The following is a 17,276-nucleotide window of genomic DNA, read 5'->3' as shown; positions in this document are numbered from 1 at the left end:
GGTTCCGGGTTTATCCTTACAAGTGAGATCAACGGTGGAGATTGGGATGTACAGGATTGTCATGACATACCCTAGCACCTGTCAGCATTGCGGGCGATTCTTAGGCGTGCGGTGGAGATCTCGTCTGCCACGCTTTAACTACCTCAGCTCTGATTCTGACGACGGTTATTTGGGATTTGTCTTATTCTTTTTGCCTTCCGATCCCTCCCACGCTCCTATTCCGATCTCTCATGCTGATCTCCCATCTTCCGATCTCCATTATTCCGATCCCTAGAGATCGCCCAAATGATGTAATCTGATCTTTTGGAAATAAAAGTCAATTATCATCTTATTATTATTGCATTGATTATTTACCGATCTCTGATGTGTTTATCCGATCTGGTTCCTAACTGAACAACCCTTAACTGATCCGCAATTCGAAACATTTATCTTAATATGCCAATCTCTAATTAGCCGTTCTCTTTATGGAATTTGAGAGACGTGTCAGAACAGCTGGCGAATCCCGTTAACCGATGCATTGCTTGGGACATCGTGAGCATTAAATGCTCGGACGAGTATAAATAGGGGTAGGGGTTAGCCAGTTTCTTACTTATGCCATTTTCTGTCTCTCGCAAGCAATTCCAAAACTCTCCCAATTTTCAAGCTTTTCCGACTCCGTTCAAGCTCCGGTAAGGGTTTTAATCCTTCTTTTAGCTTTAAGTTCTTTGTTTTCCTTAAAAATGAGCGGCGCTGAAGGTCAGAGAGCGACGAGCCCTCCTTCCATTCAGTTCTCGTGGTCGTCTGATGAAGAAGAGGTGGTCGGGCTGAGTGCACAACCAGAACCTCCTCGGGTCTCCGTTCCAGCTCGGGGGCGGATCGCACCATCACGGCATGCACCTTCTTCGGGGAGGGAGAATCTTCCTATGGACGAGCTGCCGTCGATCTTGCAAGAATCCGATCTGCAATCGTTTAGCCAGGAGTACAACATTGAGCCCGATTCATATGAACTTATCCGGTGTCACGGCGATCACTAAGCCAATCACTTCTTTGAAGAGAATGACATGGTTATGGTACACGATGAACAGTTAAAGGCCGGTCTTCGGTTCCCTCTGGACGACTTCTTCAAAGAGGTCCTAAAATATCACCGAGTGTGCATTGCCCAAATTCACCCTAACTCGTGGCGAATCTTGGTAGCCTTCCAAGGCCTGTGTCGAGCTAAGGGAATCAGACCTACGGCTAAGGTGTTCGTCGAACTGCACAGGCTAACTCTCCGAAAGGACGACGAGCACTGGTTCTTTCAGGCGAAGCCTCATTGTGGTCTCTTCACCGACCTGCCCTCCTCCCTTAAGAATTGGAAGAACCGCTTCTTCATTCTGAGGAGCAAAAATCCGACCTGCTTCGAGGACTTCCCCCGTAGCTGGTGGCACCAGGGGCCCTTGATTCCGAAGCGTATTACCCTGAACAAGGAGGAAAGCCTAATAGTAATGGAACTGAAGAATCAAGCTGCCACTCAAAAGTACTCCTGTTTAGATGCGGTGACTGCCGAGCTGCATCATTGGACGATGGAGTTGATCACGGGCGAAAATCGCGGGCTTCAGCTCTCTGATCTTGGCATCGGTATTTTCTATTTCTCAGATCTTTGGACCTTAGCGATCTCACTGACCTCTTTTTTGTGCAGGTATGGCGGGTGGTGAAGGTTCCAGGAAGCGGAAGAAAGAAAGAGAGATTTCCCGGAAAATAAAGGAGATGAAGCGTTCGGCACTACTTCAAACACCCGGCCATGAACCTGGGGAGATACAAGGGGACCCGCCTCGACCTTCGGGACCGCCGATCGCAGAAGCTGTCCGATCTCCTCCTCGACGAGAAGAGCCGCCTCCACCTCCTCCAGTTGCTCCAAGCACAGAAGGGGGTCGTTCTCGACCTCCTGCGAGGCCCCCTTCTCGTGGCGCTCAAGTGCTGATTGCTTCCCTGGAGAACAACCGATCGTTTCGGAGAACCCCGATTTTGCCAAAGTCTTGGGGTCTTCCATCTGCCTTCGGGAGGATCGGGACAGACTGTCTCCGGATAATCTTGATGACATCTTAACCCGATCCATGAGTCTGAATGTAGAGTGCCTGGTGAACCAGCACATAGTCCGGGAAAAGGCGCACTGCCTGGGTAAGGAGGTCGAGAAGAAGAATCAAGAAGTGGCATCCCTCCGATCCCAACTCTCATCCACTCAGGATTACATATCTCAAATTGAGGGGCGCATGAAGTACTATGAGGATAAGCTGGCCGAACAGACTCATGTTCTGGCTGAAAGGGATCATGCTCTTAGAGAAGTCCAGGCACTTCGGGCCAACGAAGCTGCTCAGGTCGTTCACCTTGCTGAGGAGCTTAAGGCAAAAAATGAAGAGATGGTGACAGGAATAGCCGATGCCTATGTGAACGCTCACAAGGATCTCTTGGCCGAGCTCCAGAAGCGTTACCCAGAGGAGGACTTCTCTTGGATGGCCGACTTGGCTCCCGAAGGCGAGGAGGAAAGCGAAGAGGAGGTCGAGGGTGAGAGAGAAAATGAGCAAAATGTAGATCAGGCTGGGGGTGATCCCCCAGCCGAATGACTTGTACAAATTTTTGAAATGAAATGAAGTGGAATGCCCTTTTTTGTTCGATGAATGGTTATGATCGGAAAATTTCTCAATTATTAAACACTTGATTGTCTGAGTATGTTGAAATAACTGAAGATGATTATTAACCTAAGTGTGAGAGATCGGAAAACACAATGAGCATGAGATCGGTAGGGAAGAAATGCTGAACGGGACTTGATTAAAATTGGAAATTTGACTTGAACACTTAAGATCGGAATCCTCATTAAACCGGACCAAAACCTTAGCTCTTAAACTTTTGAAAGGGAGATCGGCAATAAAACGGGTAAGAAAGGATCTAGTTCACTTCATTTATACTACAACGGGTCGGAGAGATCGGTGAGCGATTTAATAGACTGGTAAGGATTTGACTGATGTGTGGACTTAGCATTGATTCAATTCTTTGAGGAGAGATCGGAAATGTGACTGTCTATCAAAGAGGGATCGGAAATGAGATTAGCTGTCAAAAGGAGACTTAGTACTGGGGTCAGTTTCAATGTTTTATTGATTTTGGGGATCGGCCAAAATATGGTGTCGACAGAATGCAATACTGAAGTTCAATCTAGTTCCTAGGGCTCTTTGAAGACTATCCCAGAATCTAGAAGTGAATCTAGTATCTCTGTCTGATACGATGGATACTGGCACTCCATGCAGTCTTACTATCTCATCTATGTACAACTTGGCCATCTTTCTAAACTGTAATCCATTCGGACAGGCAAAAAATGAGCAAACTTGGTTAGTCTGTCAACTATGACCCATACTGCATCATGGCTCTTCTGCGTCCTCGGAAGTCCCATCATAAAATTCATAGTTATTCTCTCCCATTTCCATTCCGGTACTGGTAGTGGATGTAACAAACCAGCTGGTACTTGATGCTTTACCTTTACTTGCTGATAATTTAGGCATTTGGAAATAATTTCTGCTACATTTCTTTTCATACCTATCCACCAGTAGTGCACTTTCAGCCCTCTATACATTTTTGTGCCACCAGGGTGCATAGCAAAAGGAGACTCATGTGCTTCCTTCAAAATGATCTGCCTCAAATCAACATCATTAGGAATACACATTCTGCCCTGGTGAAGCAGTAGGCCGTTATCTCTCACTGAGAATTCAGGTTTCTTGTCCTGCCGGACTTCTTCTAACAGCTTCTGATACTTCTGATCATTCTGAGTAGTCATTCTGATCAGATTAATCAACACTGGCTATACATGCCATGCAACTGCTGTCTGCCCCTCATCATTAATCTCTAAGCTGGCATGTAATACTCTCAACTCATGTACTATAGACAAAGGAAAAACCCGTAGACTTGCCATAGTCTTGCGACTTAAGGCGTCAACCACCACATTAGCTTTCCTTGGCTGATAGTCTATCAGATAATCATAGTTTTTATCAACTCTAACCATCTCCTCTGTCTCAAATTCAACTCTTTCTGAGTGCCCAGATACTTTAAACTCTTATGATCTGTGTAGATGTAGCACTTCTCCCCATACAAATAGTGTCTCCAAATCTTAAGAGCAAATACAATAGCTGCAAGCTCCAAGTCAAGTGTCGGATAGTTCCTCTCATGCGGTTTCAGCTGTCGTAATGCATAGGCAATGACATTCCTCTCTTGCATCAATACACAGCCTAACCCATTGTGAGAAGCATCACTGTAAACAATATACTCTTGACCTAGGGTAGGTAAAGTAAGGACTGGAGCCTCGGTTAAGCATCTCTTTAACTCATCAAAACTCTATTGGCATTTATCTGTCCATTGAAATTTCACATCTTTTCGAAGTAATTTGGTCAATGGAGATGCTAACATGGAGAATCCCTTCACAAATCGATGGTAGTATCCAGCTAAACCCAGAAAACTGTGAATCTCAATGATATTTCTGGGTGGTCTCTAATTAAGGACAGCTTTTATCTTATTTGGATCTACCTTGATGCCCTCTACCGATACTACGTGCCCCAAGAAGGATATTTCTTTTAGTCAAAATTCACACTTTGACAATTTGGCGTATAGCTGTTTCTCCCTCAAAGTCTTCAGTACAATCCATAGATGTCTATCATGCTCCTCTGCACTCCTCGAATAAACCAATATATCGTTTATTAATACCACAACAAACTAGTCGATGTATGGTCTGAAGATAGTGTTCATCAGATCCATAAAAAGTAGCTAGAGCATTAGTTAACCCGAATGGCATGACCAAGAACTCATAATGGCCATAGCGGGTTCTAAAGGCAATTTTAGGAACACTCTACTCTTGTACTTTTAGCTGGTAATAACCTGATCTCAATTCAATTTTGGAGAACACAGCTGCACCCTTCAACTGATCAAACAAGTCATCAATGCGGGGCAATGGATATATATTCTTTATTGTCACTTTATTCAACTGCCGGTAGTCAATACATAAATGGAGAGTGCCATCCTTCTTCTTAACAAATAACACTAGCGCTCCCCAAGGTGACACACTAGGGCGGATAAAGCCCTTGTCAAGCAGCTCTTGCAACTGCACTTTCAATTCTTTCAATTCTGCTGGTGCCATTCTATATGGTGTTATGGAGATTGGGTCCACACCAAGCATAACATTAATCTCAAACTGCACCTCTCTTTCTGGAGTTATCCTTGGCAACTCATCAGCAAACACATCCGGAAAGTCACATACTATAGGGATGTCCCTTAGTGCTAGACTCCCCACTTGGGTGTCTATCACATGTGCCAAGTATGCTTCACACCCCTTTCTAATCATTCTTCTGACTAGTGTAGCCGAAATGATATTTGATGGCAGTAACTGCCTCTCTCCATGTATTACCACATCATCGTATAGAGGGAGACCAAAAGTGACTGTCTTCAGTCTATAGTTAATCATGGCATGATGCCTAGCTAACCAATCCATGCCTAAGATGATATCATAATCTCTAAGGGCATTTCAATCAAATCCGACAGAAAAGTGTCTCCTTGGATCACCAAAGGACAATCTCTATAGATTCTATTGACCAGGACCTCTTGTCCTAATGGACTAATTACTAGCACTTCAAAATCCATTTTGGCACATAGAATCGCAAGGAAACTCACTATGCTAGCACTAACATATGAGTGGGTTGAACCCGGATCAAACAGTACAAATACATCTTGATCAGAGATAGAGAATGTACTGGCTACAACATTAAAAGTCTTAGCCTCTTCCCGCTATCTCATCGTGTAAACCCTGGCTGGAGCACTCCCTTGTGCTGACTGACTAATAGTACCCTGATTGCCAGAAGCATTGCTTCTACCTTTGCCTCTTCCTCTGCTAACCGATTGTGAACCTCTGGTAGCAGGACTCTGAATGGATCCTTCTGCAGTAGTAGGAGCTGGGCCAAATCTAGGGGCACTAGTGCAGTCCTTAGCAAGATGGCCCTTGCCTCCATAGTTAAAGCAAGCTCCTGTTGCCCAATAGCATTCTCCCCTATGAATCTTGCCGCATGTCTCACAGGGGCAGAGAGGATATGAACCCCTGGTCGACTGCTGTCCAGATCTAGGGGGTCTCTGTCCAGAGAATCTGCCCCTTCCAAACCTTCCTCCTCTATCTCTATTAGGTCCCCCAAATTTCTTCTTTTTTCCAGATGTACCACTGGGACTTTGCTTTACTAACTTTTCCCTTTTATCTTTCTCTGATTTTTCAGTCTTCTCAGATTTTTCTTTTCCTAGGGTCACTTCTAATTCAATCCTTTCCAACTCAAGTGCCTGAGAGATGAGCTCAGAGAAGTTACTGTGTATGAATCCCACTACTTGCATCCTCAAACTAGGCTTCAAACCGGTCCCAAATCTCTTGCACCTTTCTTTGCTGGTGGACAGGAGACTCCCAGCATAGTGGCTTAAACGGGAGAACTCCCTCTCATACTCTACCACTAATCTATTGCCTTGCTTCAGACTCAGAAATTCTTGCAGTTTCTAATCTATATATGCATCTGGGACATATTTCTGTCTAAACTCTTTGATGAAGTCGTCCCAGGTCAGTACTGGTAATTCAGCCAAGCTATGGGGGATGGTCTTCCACCAGTCATACGCATCCGCTTGCAGCAAAGACACTGAGTATTTAAACTTTAGTTCCTCTGGGCAGTGTAGCTTCTTGAATACTCTATCCATTCTCTACAACCACTGCTTTGCCTCTAAAGGGTCTACTGTACCCTTAAATTTTGTCATCCCATACTTCAATAGCTTGTCATACTGTCTAGCTGGAGGCTGTGGTTGTACCACAGGTGTTTGAAGTGGAGCTTGAGTAGGCATGCTTCCAGCCATTTGTTGAAACATTGCCACCATTTGCTGTGCGAATTGTGTAGGAAACTGCGGCATTTGTGGGGTTGGTGCCACTGACCCACTAACATTTTGGAGGGCTGGGGCTTCCTCTTGGGCCTCAGCCTCTATTGATTGCTCAACTGAACGATCTCCTTCTTCCATTTTAGTTTGGAGTTAGGATATCTTCTGAACAAATAATATAAGGAGATTCTCTTCGTTAGTTCATATTTATGATGTAATGCACTATATGTAACAAATAAGGACATTGAGCAGTTGTACTTATCAAAGAAAAGACACAAATTCATAAGTTAAAAATACTTTAAAAATTCACTCTGATACCACTAAAACATGTCACACCTTACCCCTCTGTAAGGCATAACATGATCCCGTAGAATACCTAATGAACTACCAAACTTCACCTATCAATAACTCATTTAAATCCCTTGTAGGGTACTTAATAAGTTATCGGTAGGTAAAGTTCGGTAGTTCATTAGGTATTCTATGGGATCATGTTATGCCTTACAGAGGGGTAAGGTGTGACAGATGATGTTGTTGAATTTTCTTATGATGAACTAGTGAATGCTCTTAAAGTTATGAATGATGAACTAGAATTAAGTCATAAGAGAAATAAACTTTTGAAAAGTGAGCTTGCTAGTTTAAGGAAGGAGAATGAGACCTCATCCATGGTTGATAGACCTTTAGATAGTAATGTGCAAAAATCCTTAGATGAGCTTTCATTAGAAAATGAGAAGTTGAAAAATGAAATTATTGAGCTAAAAACTTCTCTTTCCAAATTTGCTAAAGGAAAGGACAAACTTGATGCAATTTTGGACTCTCAAAGGTCTCTTAGCATCAAGTATGGACTTGGCTATAGTAAATTTGCCCAAGCACATCCTTCCAAGACCATCTTTGTTAAAGCATCTAGTTCTAATGAGTCTAGTCCTCAAATGCTTAATCTAAAGGTTTCTAATTCTAGAGGACAAGAACCAAAGACATCTAATGGAAATGAAACTAGAAAGATCTCAATTCATCAATATGCTTACAAACAAAATGTAAGTAGGACATATAGATCTAAAAGAGTTGCATCTAGGCCAAACCTTCATAGGGAACATGCTACTAAGCCTCATAACTATCATCACACTCACCATGCCTCATGCTCACATTCACATAATAAGCACAAAAAGAATAGTCTCATGAGACCATATTCACACTTTCATGCATATAGACCAAGAATAAGAAGGTTCAATGGTCATTGTCACTATTGTGGCAAGTTTGGTCACACTAATTATAGGTGTGCTATTAGGAAAATCTATCTTGGATATGGTAGAATATTTGATTTTAATGATGGTACTACTAACCCCCAAGGAACCAAGTACATTTGGGTACCTAAAGTAAATGGAATTATCATGTGTAAGTGTGCTTGAAATTCTCAAAGCTTGAAAGCAAGTGGTACTTGGATAGTGGATGCTCAAGACACATGAACTAAAATGCCAATCTCTTCCTTTCACTTGAAAAGAAAGATGGAGGTGGGCAAGTGACTTTTGGTCATAATGGTAAAGTTAAAATTATGGGAATAGGTAAGGTTGGTAAGGAAAACTTCCATATTCTTGATAAAGTGCTTTTGGTTGATGGTTTAAAACATAATTTGCTTAGTGTTAGTCAATTATGTGATAAGGGTTGTAGAGTTATTTTTTAGTCTAAATCTTGCTTTGTGTCTAGGATGAGTGATAACAAAATATTGTTTATTGGTGAAAGAATTGAAAATATTTATGTTATCAATTTGCATGCTTTGTCTAACAAAGATGTCAAGTGTTTTGTTTCTATTAGTAATGACTCTTGGACTTGGCATAGAAGGCTTGCACATGCTAGCATGGACCTTCTTGCAAACTTGAACAAAGATGAGCTAGTTGATGGGCTACCAAAGATTAAGTTTCAAAAGGATAAGGTGCGTAATGCATGCCAAATGGGTAAATAAGTCGAGAGCTCTTTTAAATCTATTCAGAAGGTATCTACTACTAGACCCCTTCAATTATTGCATACGGATTTGTTTGGTCCTAATAGAGTGGCTAGCTTAGGTGGTACATATTATGCCTTGGTGATTGTTGATGACTACTCTAGGTATACTTGGGTTGCATTCCTTACTCATAAGGATGAATGTTTTGATATTTTTTGAGAGATTTTGAAAAAGGGTTCAAAATGAAAAGGGCTTTCAAATATCTTCTATTAAGAATGATCATGGTAGAGAATTTGAAAATGAGAAATTTGATAAGTTTTGTAACTCACTAGGGATCACTCACAATTTTTCTTCTCCTAGGACTCCCTAACAAAATGGTGTTGTTGAAAGAAAAAATAGAACTCTTTTAGACATGGGGAGGACTATCTTAAATGAATATAATTTGCCTACTTATTTTTGGGTGAAAGCCATTAATACGACTTGTTATGTTTCAAATAGAGTTTTGATTAGACCTATTTTAAAGAAAACCCCTTATGAGCTATGAAATGGCAAGAAACCTAAAATAGGTTATTTTAGAGTTTTTGGTTGTAAATGCTTCATTTTGAATACTAAAGATAATTTGGATAAATTTAGCTCCAAAACTGATGAAGGTATCTTCTTAGGGTACTCTACATCTAGTAAAACATATAGAGTTTTCAGTAAGAGAACCTTAGTTGTTGAGGAGTCAATGCATGTTGTATTTGATGAAGTTAACTCCTTTAGTCCTAGAAAAGACATTTCTTGTGATGATGATATTATAGGTAATCTTGATGAGTTGACTCTTGAAGATCCTCAATCTAGTGGAATTCAAGATCAACACATGGAAGATCCCTTGAAGGACTTGGGAGTTGATCAAGTTGAGCCTCAAGAGCAACAAGGTCAACCAGTTCCATATCAAAAAGTTCAACAAAATCTACCCAAAAATTGGATATTCAAGAAGGATCATCCTAAAGACCTAATCATTAGTGATACATCAAAAGGGAGCTTGCCAATATCATGAAGAGTGAGTTTGAGATGAGCATGATGGAAGAACTCAAGTTCTTCCTTGGGCTTCAAATCAAGCAAGCTAACGATGGCATCTTCATCAACTAAGCCAAGTACACCAAAGAATTGATCAAGAGGTTTGGGATGGAGAATAGCAAGCTAAGTAAAACTCCAATAAGCACAAACAACAAACTTGACAAGGATGAAAAAGGAAAACCAGTTGATGAAAAGCTCTATAGAGATATGATTGGTAGTCTCATGTATCTCACAGTTAGTAGACCAGACATTATGTTTTTTGTATGTTTATGTGCACATTTTCAATCATGTCCTAAAGAGTCTCATTTGCATGCTATTAAACGTATTCTCAAATACTTGAATGGTACATTGCATTTAGGTCTATGGTATCCTAGAAATGCATCCTTTGATTTATGTTCCTACTCGGATGCCGACTTTGTTGGAAGCATCTTTGATAGGAAGAGTACCTTAGGTACTTGTCAACTCCTAGGACACTCTTTAGTTTCTTGGTATAGCAAGAAACAAAACTCGGTTGCACTTTCCACGGCCAAAGTCGAATATGTAGCAGTGAGTCTTTGTTGTAGCCAAATACTTTGGATCAAATAACAATTGAAAGACTTCAAAATATCTCTTGATCACATACCTATTAAATGTGATAACACAAGTACAATCAATTTGACCAAGAACCCCATACAACATTCTAGAACAAAGCATATATACATTAGACATCATTTTATACGTGATCATGTATTGAACGGTGATGTTGTTCTTGAGTTTGTTGATACACATCACCAATTAGCTGATATCTTTACAAAACCTTTGTGTGAAGATAGGTTTAATTTCATTAAGAGAGAATTAGGCATGCTTGACAACCTTGATGCTTGAGATTGTGATTTACTGTTCGCATTACTATTCACGTTACCGTTCACATGAACAAAATATGGGTTTCCTATTTTTGGCTGCCATATGATCACAATACTATTCCTCATTAATTTAGATTATTCTCCTTGACTGTTTTATGAAGGTTATTTGCCAAAATTCTATTGTTGATTTGAATAGACTCCTTGATGGTTTTACAAGTCCTATGCAAATGAAATTAGTGAATTTGTATTAAAGTCTTCTTGGCTCTTTGTAGGCTATTCTTGAGAATAGTTATTTATGCTGCCTTTAGATTGAGCATACACTAGATAGGTGGTTTGAGTGTCTAAACAATATAATTATATTCATGATAGGATTCAAATCCAATAAGCTATGCCTTGTCTTATAATTGCACCTTGTAAGTTTGCCATTATATGAAGTGCTCTTATAATCTTTATATATTGCCATATGTTCTTATATCTTTTGGCATGGTAGTATCTTTCCTTCTAGAGTGTATTTTGATGATGCCAAAAGGGGGAGATATATAGCTAGAGGATGAATTAGCTAAGTGAATGAATAATTCCAAATGTTAAGCTTTAAACATGATATATAAATGATGATTTAGTGGGATACATGTTTTGGGTATACTTATGTGATGCTTCTTGGCAATCCTTTGATACATATTCTAAATTATTTTTGATATAAAAATAACTTTGCATCATCATTCACCTAGGACTCATGGAATTGCATTCATTGAGTTAAAATCTCTCTTATGTGCTCTCCAAATTCTATTTATTAAGGCACAAATTGTTTTTAAAAGGGGCAGCACATTAAGGGGGAGAATTTCTGAAAAACACACACTTCACTTGTGCTTAATTTTCTTCATCCACTAATTATTTGTCATCATCAAAAAGGGGGAGATTGTTGGACCTAGGTATATTAACCCATGTTTTGATGATAATAAACAATTAGTGTGCTACTAATATACTTTTGAAGTGTTTGTATTGAGTTTGTAGGTCCTAGATTCAAAATTGCCAAATTGCTTCAAATTAAGGTTAAGGAAGAGCAAGATAAGGAAGCAAACATTTATAAGACCCTACAATGTAACTTTTCTTTATTTTATATCTTGTAAATCTCATTTTATTAATTGTGTTGGCTTAAGTCTAGGTGGTACTAAGAATATCTTGTTCAACTTAATTTTCACCTAATTCTTTATCAAGAGAAAATTAAATAAATTTTTCAAAAATGCAAAATGAATTTTGAAAAGTATTTTAGTTGCAAAATACATTGAATTAGCTTTCCAATGGTTCAAACAGATTAAAAATCCGAGTTCGGATCAAGAAGTTATGATTTTTTTAAACTCTTAATTTCTTAGTATTTTTACTTGTAACTTTTTCTTGACCAAAGGGGAGTAAAATGAAAATTTCACATTTGAGAAATGCAAATTTGTTTTTGAAAGTGTTTTCATTGAAAAGTTTATCAAATTAGCTTTCCAACGATTCAAACGGATCGAAAATCTGAGTTTCGATCAAAAAGTTACGCATTTTCGAAGCCTAAGTGTCTTTTTGACATTTTCTATCCAGAGAGCACTTTCGCAGCCGAAAGTGGGAAGTTTGGCTGCCGAAGTTCACTCTTTAAATCATGGTTTTTGAGCGTTAAAAGTCATTTTATCCAAAGAGCACTCCAGCAGCCGAAAGTGACTTTTCAAAAGCTATTTTTTTGGAGCTTCAACCTTCGGTAGCCGAAGTAAATAACTCCAGCAACCAAACCTAGGTTTCTGTAACTCGATAAAACAGAGCTTTGGGTTGTTGAATGTTAGTTTTGCATTTAATGCACCCCCTAACGGCTATTTTCTTGCAAAAACTATAAATATGCATCATTTATGACTGGAAATAAGTTTTGACACAACAATGTTTTGGAAATTTATTGTGTTCTAAAGATTTTCTTCATTCTCTCTCTCTAGAACTTGAACTACCATAGTTAATATTGAGAACTTGATATTTGAGTTGTAAATTCATTATTCTGAGAGTTCATTCAAGATTGTTGTGAGCACTTATTGTAATTTTGAGTGTGATAGAGTTTTAAATAGCTCTTGAGTGTAAAGGAATTTGTAAAAGAGCAAGGGTTTGCTCTTGTGGTGATTATAAGGAGTTTATTTTTCACTCAAAGAAGAATTTTAGTGGAGTTAACTCTCAAGGAGGGTTTTGAGGAGAGGACGTAGGCTTGAGATAGCCGAACCTCTATAAATTTCTTGTGTCAGCATTCTTCTTCTACTCTTCTTTGTGTTTAAATTTCTTTTAGTCTTTAATTTTGCAATTAGAACCCAATTCACACCCCCCCCCCAACCTCTTGGAATGCTACAAGGGATAACAAAATGGTTGTTGATATTGTGTAATATCGAAATCAATTATAATTTATTGTATAGGTTGCAATAATTATAATAAGGCCATTGATTATGGTATTAAGAGATTCTTTCCATAAATGAAAAATGGTAAGCTGAAAAAATCTATATGATTATAGGGCTATTGATTACAACACATAGCAAGTAAGAGAGAGAAAAGAAAAGGCAGAGTTTTGTTTTAACATAAAAAAAATAGGTGTGCAAGTGGTGCTGTTTATTCCTTCTCTCTTCAGTTCTTGGAGATTCTCTCTTCAGTTCTTGGAGATTCATTATTGTAGAAGGTACACTTAGATTTTGAAATCTATATAGATAGTTCATCTATAATGATGTGATTATATATGGCTATATGATACAAGTGAGGTTATGTTTTTTATGCATGTTTATGCACTTAGATCTTGGTTTTTAATATTCTAACAAAACTATAATTTGCCTCTAATATAAATCTAACCAAGGCCATGCATGAAGATCTTCTAATGCATGGGTTTTTCATATAATTCTGTGTGTTTGATTGTAACATCCCGATAGATATCTATTGTATCCTAAAACAGATTGATAAGTTATTCATTGCCAAATGATCCAAAAAGTTTCTCTATGAGTTCAACAAAAAACTATTCAACAAAGAACAATTTATCAATCTATTCTATGATGTGGCAGATATATACTGAGATAGTGTAAATCAGATACGCAAAATTACTAATAAAAATTTCGTGCACTAGAAGATTATCGTGCACATCATTGATTGGATTTATATTAGAGGTAAATGATAGTTTAATCATTTTTTGATATATTTTTAAAATTTAAAGGATTTATTTATTAAAAAAATAATAAAATAACTTATTTGATATATTTTTAAAAGTTGAAGTACTTGTTTAATTTTATTTTTTTTTGAAATTTGAAGAATTTATTTAGACTTCAAAACACTTTAACTATTGGCCCATATTTTAAGCACCAAAATAACTCTTTTTACTTCTTATATTTTTTTTTAAATTGACTTCTTTTAAGTCATTTGATTTGCTTTTACCTTAATTAATTCAAGTCGTCTTTAATTTTTTTTTTTTTTGACAGTACATCCTTAATTATTTTTTCTTAATTACACAAAGCTCATAATTTTATATAAAATTATAATATATGGCCTGCCAGGCGAGCATTGACGGCTAAGAAGAGTAGAGGAATGAAATATCTCCTGTTTCTCGCTATCTGGCTTGGCAATAAATACTACCAATAAGTTACTATCAGGGAGTCCCTATTCCACAAAGCTCCCCAGCTACTACATAGAAATAAAAAATCTCATGTGCTTCCCAAAGATGTTGATGCTAATATCTATCTTTAAAAAGAATCCATCTCAACCTGAGATATCCAGGTTCAACTCTTCCCTCTCCCTACATATGTAATAAAAAAAATAAAAACAATAAAAATAAGAACCCATCTCAGGTGTGTCTACAACTTCTTGACCAGGAGATTGACTCCGTGTTCTGGCTCAATGACCAGCCTAAGAGCAGGGGAGTGGATGTATTTGGGAGAGATGGAGAAAGAGAAGTTGGACAAAAGCAGAGCTATCAATATCTTGAGTTCAACCATGGCCAAGTTCTGTCCAAGACATACCCGAGGCCCGACACCGAATGGCATGTACAAGAATGGATACTTGCAAGCACCTGCAATCCCATTCGCAAATCTTTCTGGGTTGAACTTGTAAGAATCTGATCCCCATATTTCAGGATGTGTATGCAATGGCAACACCATGGTCCATATATTCACTCCCTTGGGAACATTAATGTTGCCGAATTTCATGTTCTTGAAGGCCTCCCTCGACACCACAGGCACTGGTGAGTAAAGTCGCAGTGTTTCCTGAATCACCATGTTAAGCTGCAGGGAAAACACAATTTCACATTTAGAACATAAACCAGCTTAAAATAAAATTCAATTTTTTCTTGAATTGCTTAAAATATTGTCCTTCAAATTGCTTCCAAGCAATCAAGTGCTTATTATCAGTATTTGGAACTTTGACAGGCCTAAATTGCTGTACCAGTTTCATCTTGCGAATCATATCAGAATCTGGCATTCCACCTCCACAGATTTCAAGAACCTCTGCTCGTATACGGTCCTGCCATTCTTGATTTACAGCCAGCAGCATGAGGCACCATGTGGCAGAAACTGCTGTAGTCTCAAAACCAGCCAAGTATATGTTCTTGGCATTATCAACTATGAATTGATCTGTTGCTTCTCGGTTCAGGTTGCTAGTTTTGGCACTCTCAAGAATCATTTGCAACAGGTCCTTCTCATATGCACCTTCTTGTCTCTCCTTCACTACCTCCAGAATCAAATAACGGATATCCTTCTCTAATGCCCATACTTCTCGATTGCTTTTCGTAGGAAGATACCTGAGACCAGTTATCTCTATCAGTTAAAATATTTAAAGGGTTCATTTTATAGATGCTTTGTTTGCATTCATTTTTTCATATAATTAAGAAGCTAACCTCATGCCAGGAATCCCAGTTGCTAGAACTTTCTTGGACATAGCATTCTGGAGATTTCTTAGTTTCTGGAAGATTTTTTCTCCCCTGGAATAATTGCTTCCAAAACAGGCTCTTGAGATAACATCTGCAGAGAAATTTCTCAGGTCCTCATCAATTTTGATGTCTGCGATTCCACCATCTGTCTCAATCATACTCTTCCATGAATTTATCAAGGTAATGGTAGACTCAGTTATCAGGTTAACCATTCCCTGCAAAAGGGCTCAAGTCAAGGTTCAGTATCAAAATTCTTGACCACAGCAAAAGCAGCCAAGATCAAACTGTTGATTCAATTCATCATACCTTGACCTTTTCCATGTACAATTCTGGAGCAAGAATCCTCCTCTGATGGGACCAGAAAGCCCCATTTGATGTCAGAATCCCCTGACCAAGCAAAGGACCACGATCTTTTTGTTGATACGAAGGTTTCCCCAAGTCCAAGGATACACATGTTGTTATCTCTTTCACAATTTCAGGTTGATTCAAAGTTAATATTTGTGTGTTCCCCAGCGAAAATACGTACATTTGCCCTGAAAATAAATAGGGAAATTGATTAAATGATTCAAATGGGAAAAATTCAAATTCTTTCTAAAAAAATTGCAGATTGCAGTGATGCAAGTGATCATATCAGATGAATAAAGATATGAATTGGGTTGATGATATATCATACCATATTCCTTCCTCCATAGCTCAAAAAATGGAAAAAGAAGAGCAGCACAGTTATGGATTAGAGGTGGATCATTGGACGAATGAGCTTTCACAGCCGAGGACTGTACCTTCTTGATCTCTCTTATATTTCCAAGAAGAAAAGTTGGTGGTGGTCCATTGATGCCCTGCTTTTTCAGGATGGAACGAAGCCTCTTTGGTTTCACAACCAACCCATTATAAAGACGCACCAGCACTCCAAGAAACACTATAACCACAACAGTAAGCAATATCTTGGTATCAAATTGAACTTCCATGGCCAAACTGACAAAAACTTCTTGCTCTTTCTTTCTTTCTTTCTGTCTTTCTTTCCTGTCTAAAGATTTACGCAGGCGAAATGAATCTTAGATTTGGGCCTAGGAGCCTAAAACTTATATGGAGTGCTAGGATTGGAGTTTTCACATACTCTCACCATATCACTTTGAAATTCTTTTCTGTACCTCGTCTAATCTTTAGACTCAAACACATTGGACATCCATACTGGACAGGTATGAAAAATCTCACTTTTTGTTAGTGGACCACAGTAATCTCTGAATAATTTTATTTACTAAAGACATTTTAAATCAATTTCACCAAATTTTCTTATTAAAAAGATAAATGACATATGCTATGACATTATCGTCATAATTCCTCCAAAGTCATGAGTCAATGAATTAAAGAAAAGAAAGACTTATGTCATAAGTCTTCTAAAGATAGTATTTTATACCTAAAAGAAAAAATAATTATTAACGAATTTTTTTATTTTTAATTTTGAAAAATTCATTTTTAATTCAATTTACAAATGAATTAAAAAAGAAAATTTTGATTTCAGATTGGGTTATATTTTAAATCAATTTCACCAAATTTTCTTATTAAAAAGATAAATGACATATGCTATGACATTATAGTCATAATTCTTCCAAAGTCATGAGTCAATGAATTAAAGAAAAGAAAGACTTATGTCATA

At 38.3% G+C, this 17,276-nt stretch overlaps 1 protein-coding gene across 1 annotated transcript; it reads right to left on the bottom strand.

The window, feature by feature from the left end:
- Window positions 1-14,281: 14,281 nt before the first annotated feature.
- LOC110642158 (cytochrome P450 714C2) lies at window positions 14,282-16,821 on the bottom strand. Its single transcript, XM_021794107.2, has 5 exons — window positions 16,296-16,821; window positions 15,929-16,155; window positions 15,590-15,837; window positions 15,139-15,493; window positions 14,282-14,978 (listed from the first exon to the last, which is right to left on the bottom strand). Exons 1-5 carry the CDS (start codon window positions 16,585-16,587, stop codon window positions 14,553-14,555), a joined length of 1,548 nt encoding a protein of 515 aa, XP_021649799.1. The 5' UTR covers window positions 16,588-16,821; the 3' UTR covers window positions 14,282-14,552.
- Between the last annotated feature and the right edge of the window lie 455 nt (window positions 16,822-17,276).

The sequence above is a fragment of the Hevea brasiliensis genome, chromosome 16 (genome assembly GCF_030052815.1).
Source record: "Hevea brasiliensis isolate MT/VB/25A 57/8 chromosome 16, ASM3005281v1, whole genome shotgun sequence".
Lineage (NCBI taxonomy): Eukaryota > Viridiplantae > Streptophyta > Magnoliopsida > Malpighiales > Euphorbiaceae > Hevea > Hevea brasiliensis.
The sequence above is the reverse complement of the archived record's forward strand: the minus strand, read 5'-3'. Positions and strand labels throughout refer to the sequence as shown.

Coding starts and splice junctions, on each gene's coding strand:
- LOC110642158 (XM_021794107.2), bottom strand. CDS start 16,587: ATGGAAGTTCAATTTGATACCAAGATATTGCTTACTGTTGTGGTTATA. Junction 16,156..16,295: donor GCTATGGAGGAAGGAATATG/GTATGATATATC, acceptor ATTTATTTTCAG/GGCAAATGTACGTATTTTCG. Junction 15,838..15,928: donor TGTACATGGAAAAGGTCAAG/GTATGATGAATT, acceptor GCCCTTTTGCAG/GGAATGGTTAACCTGATAAC.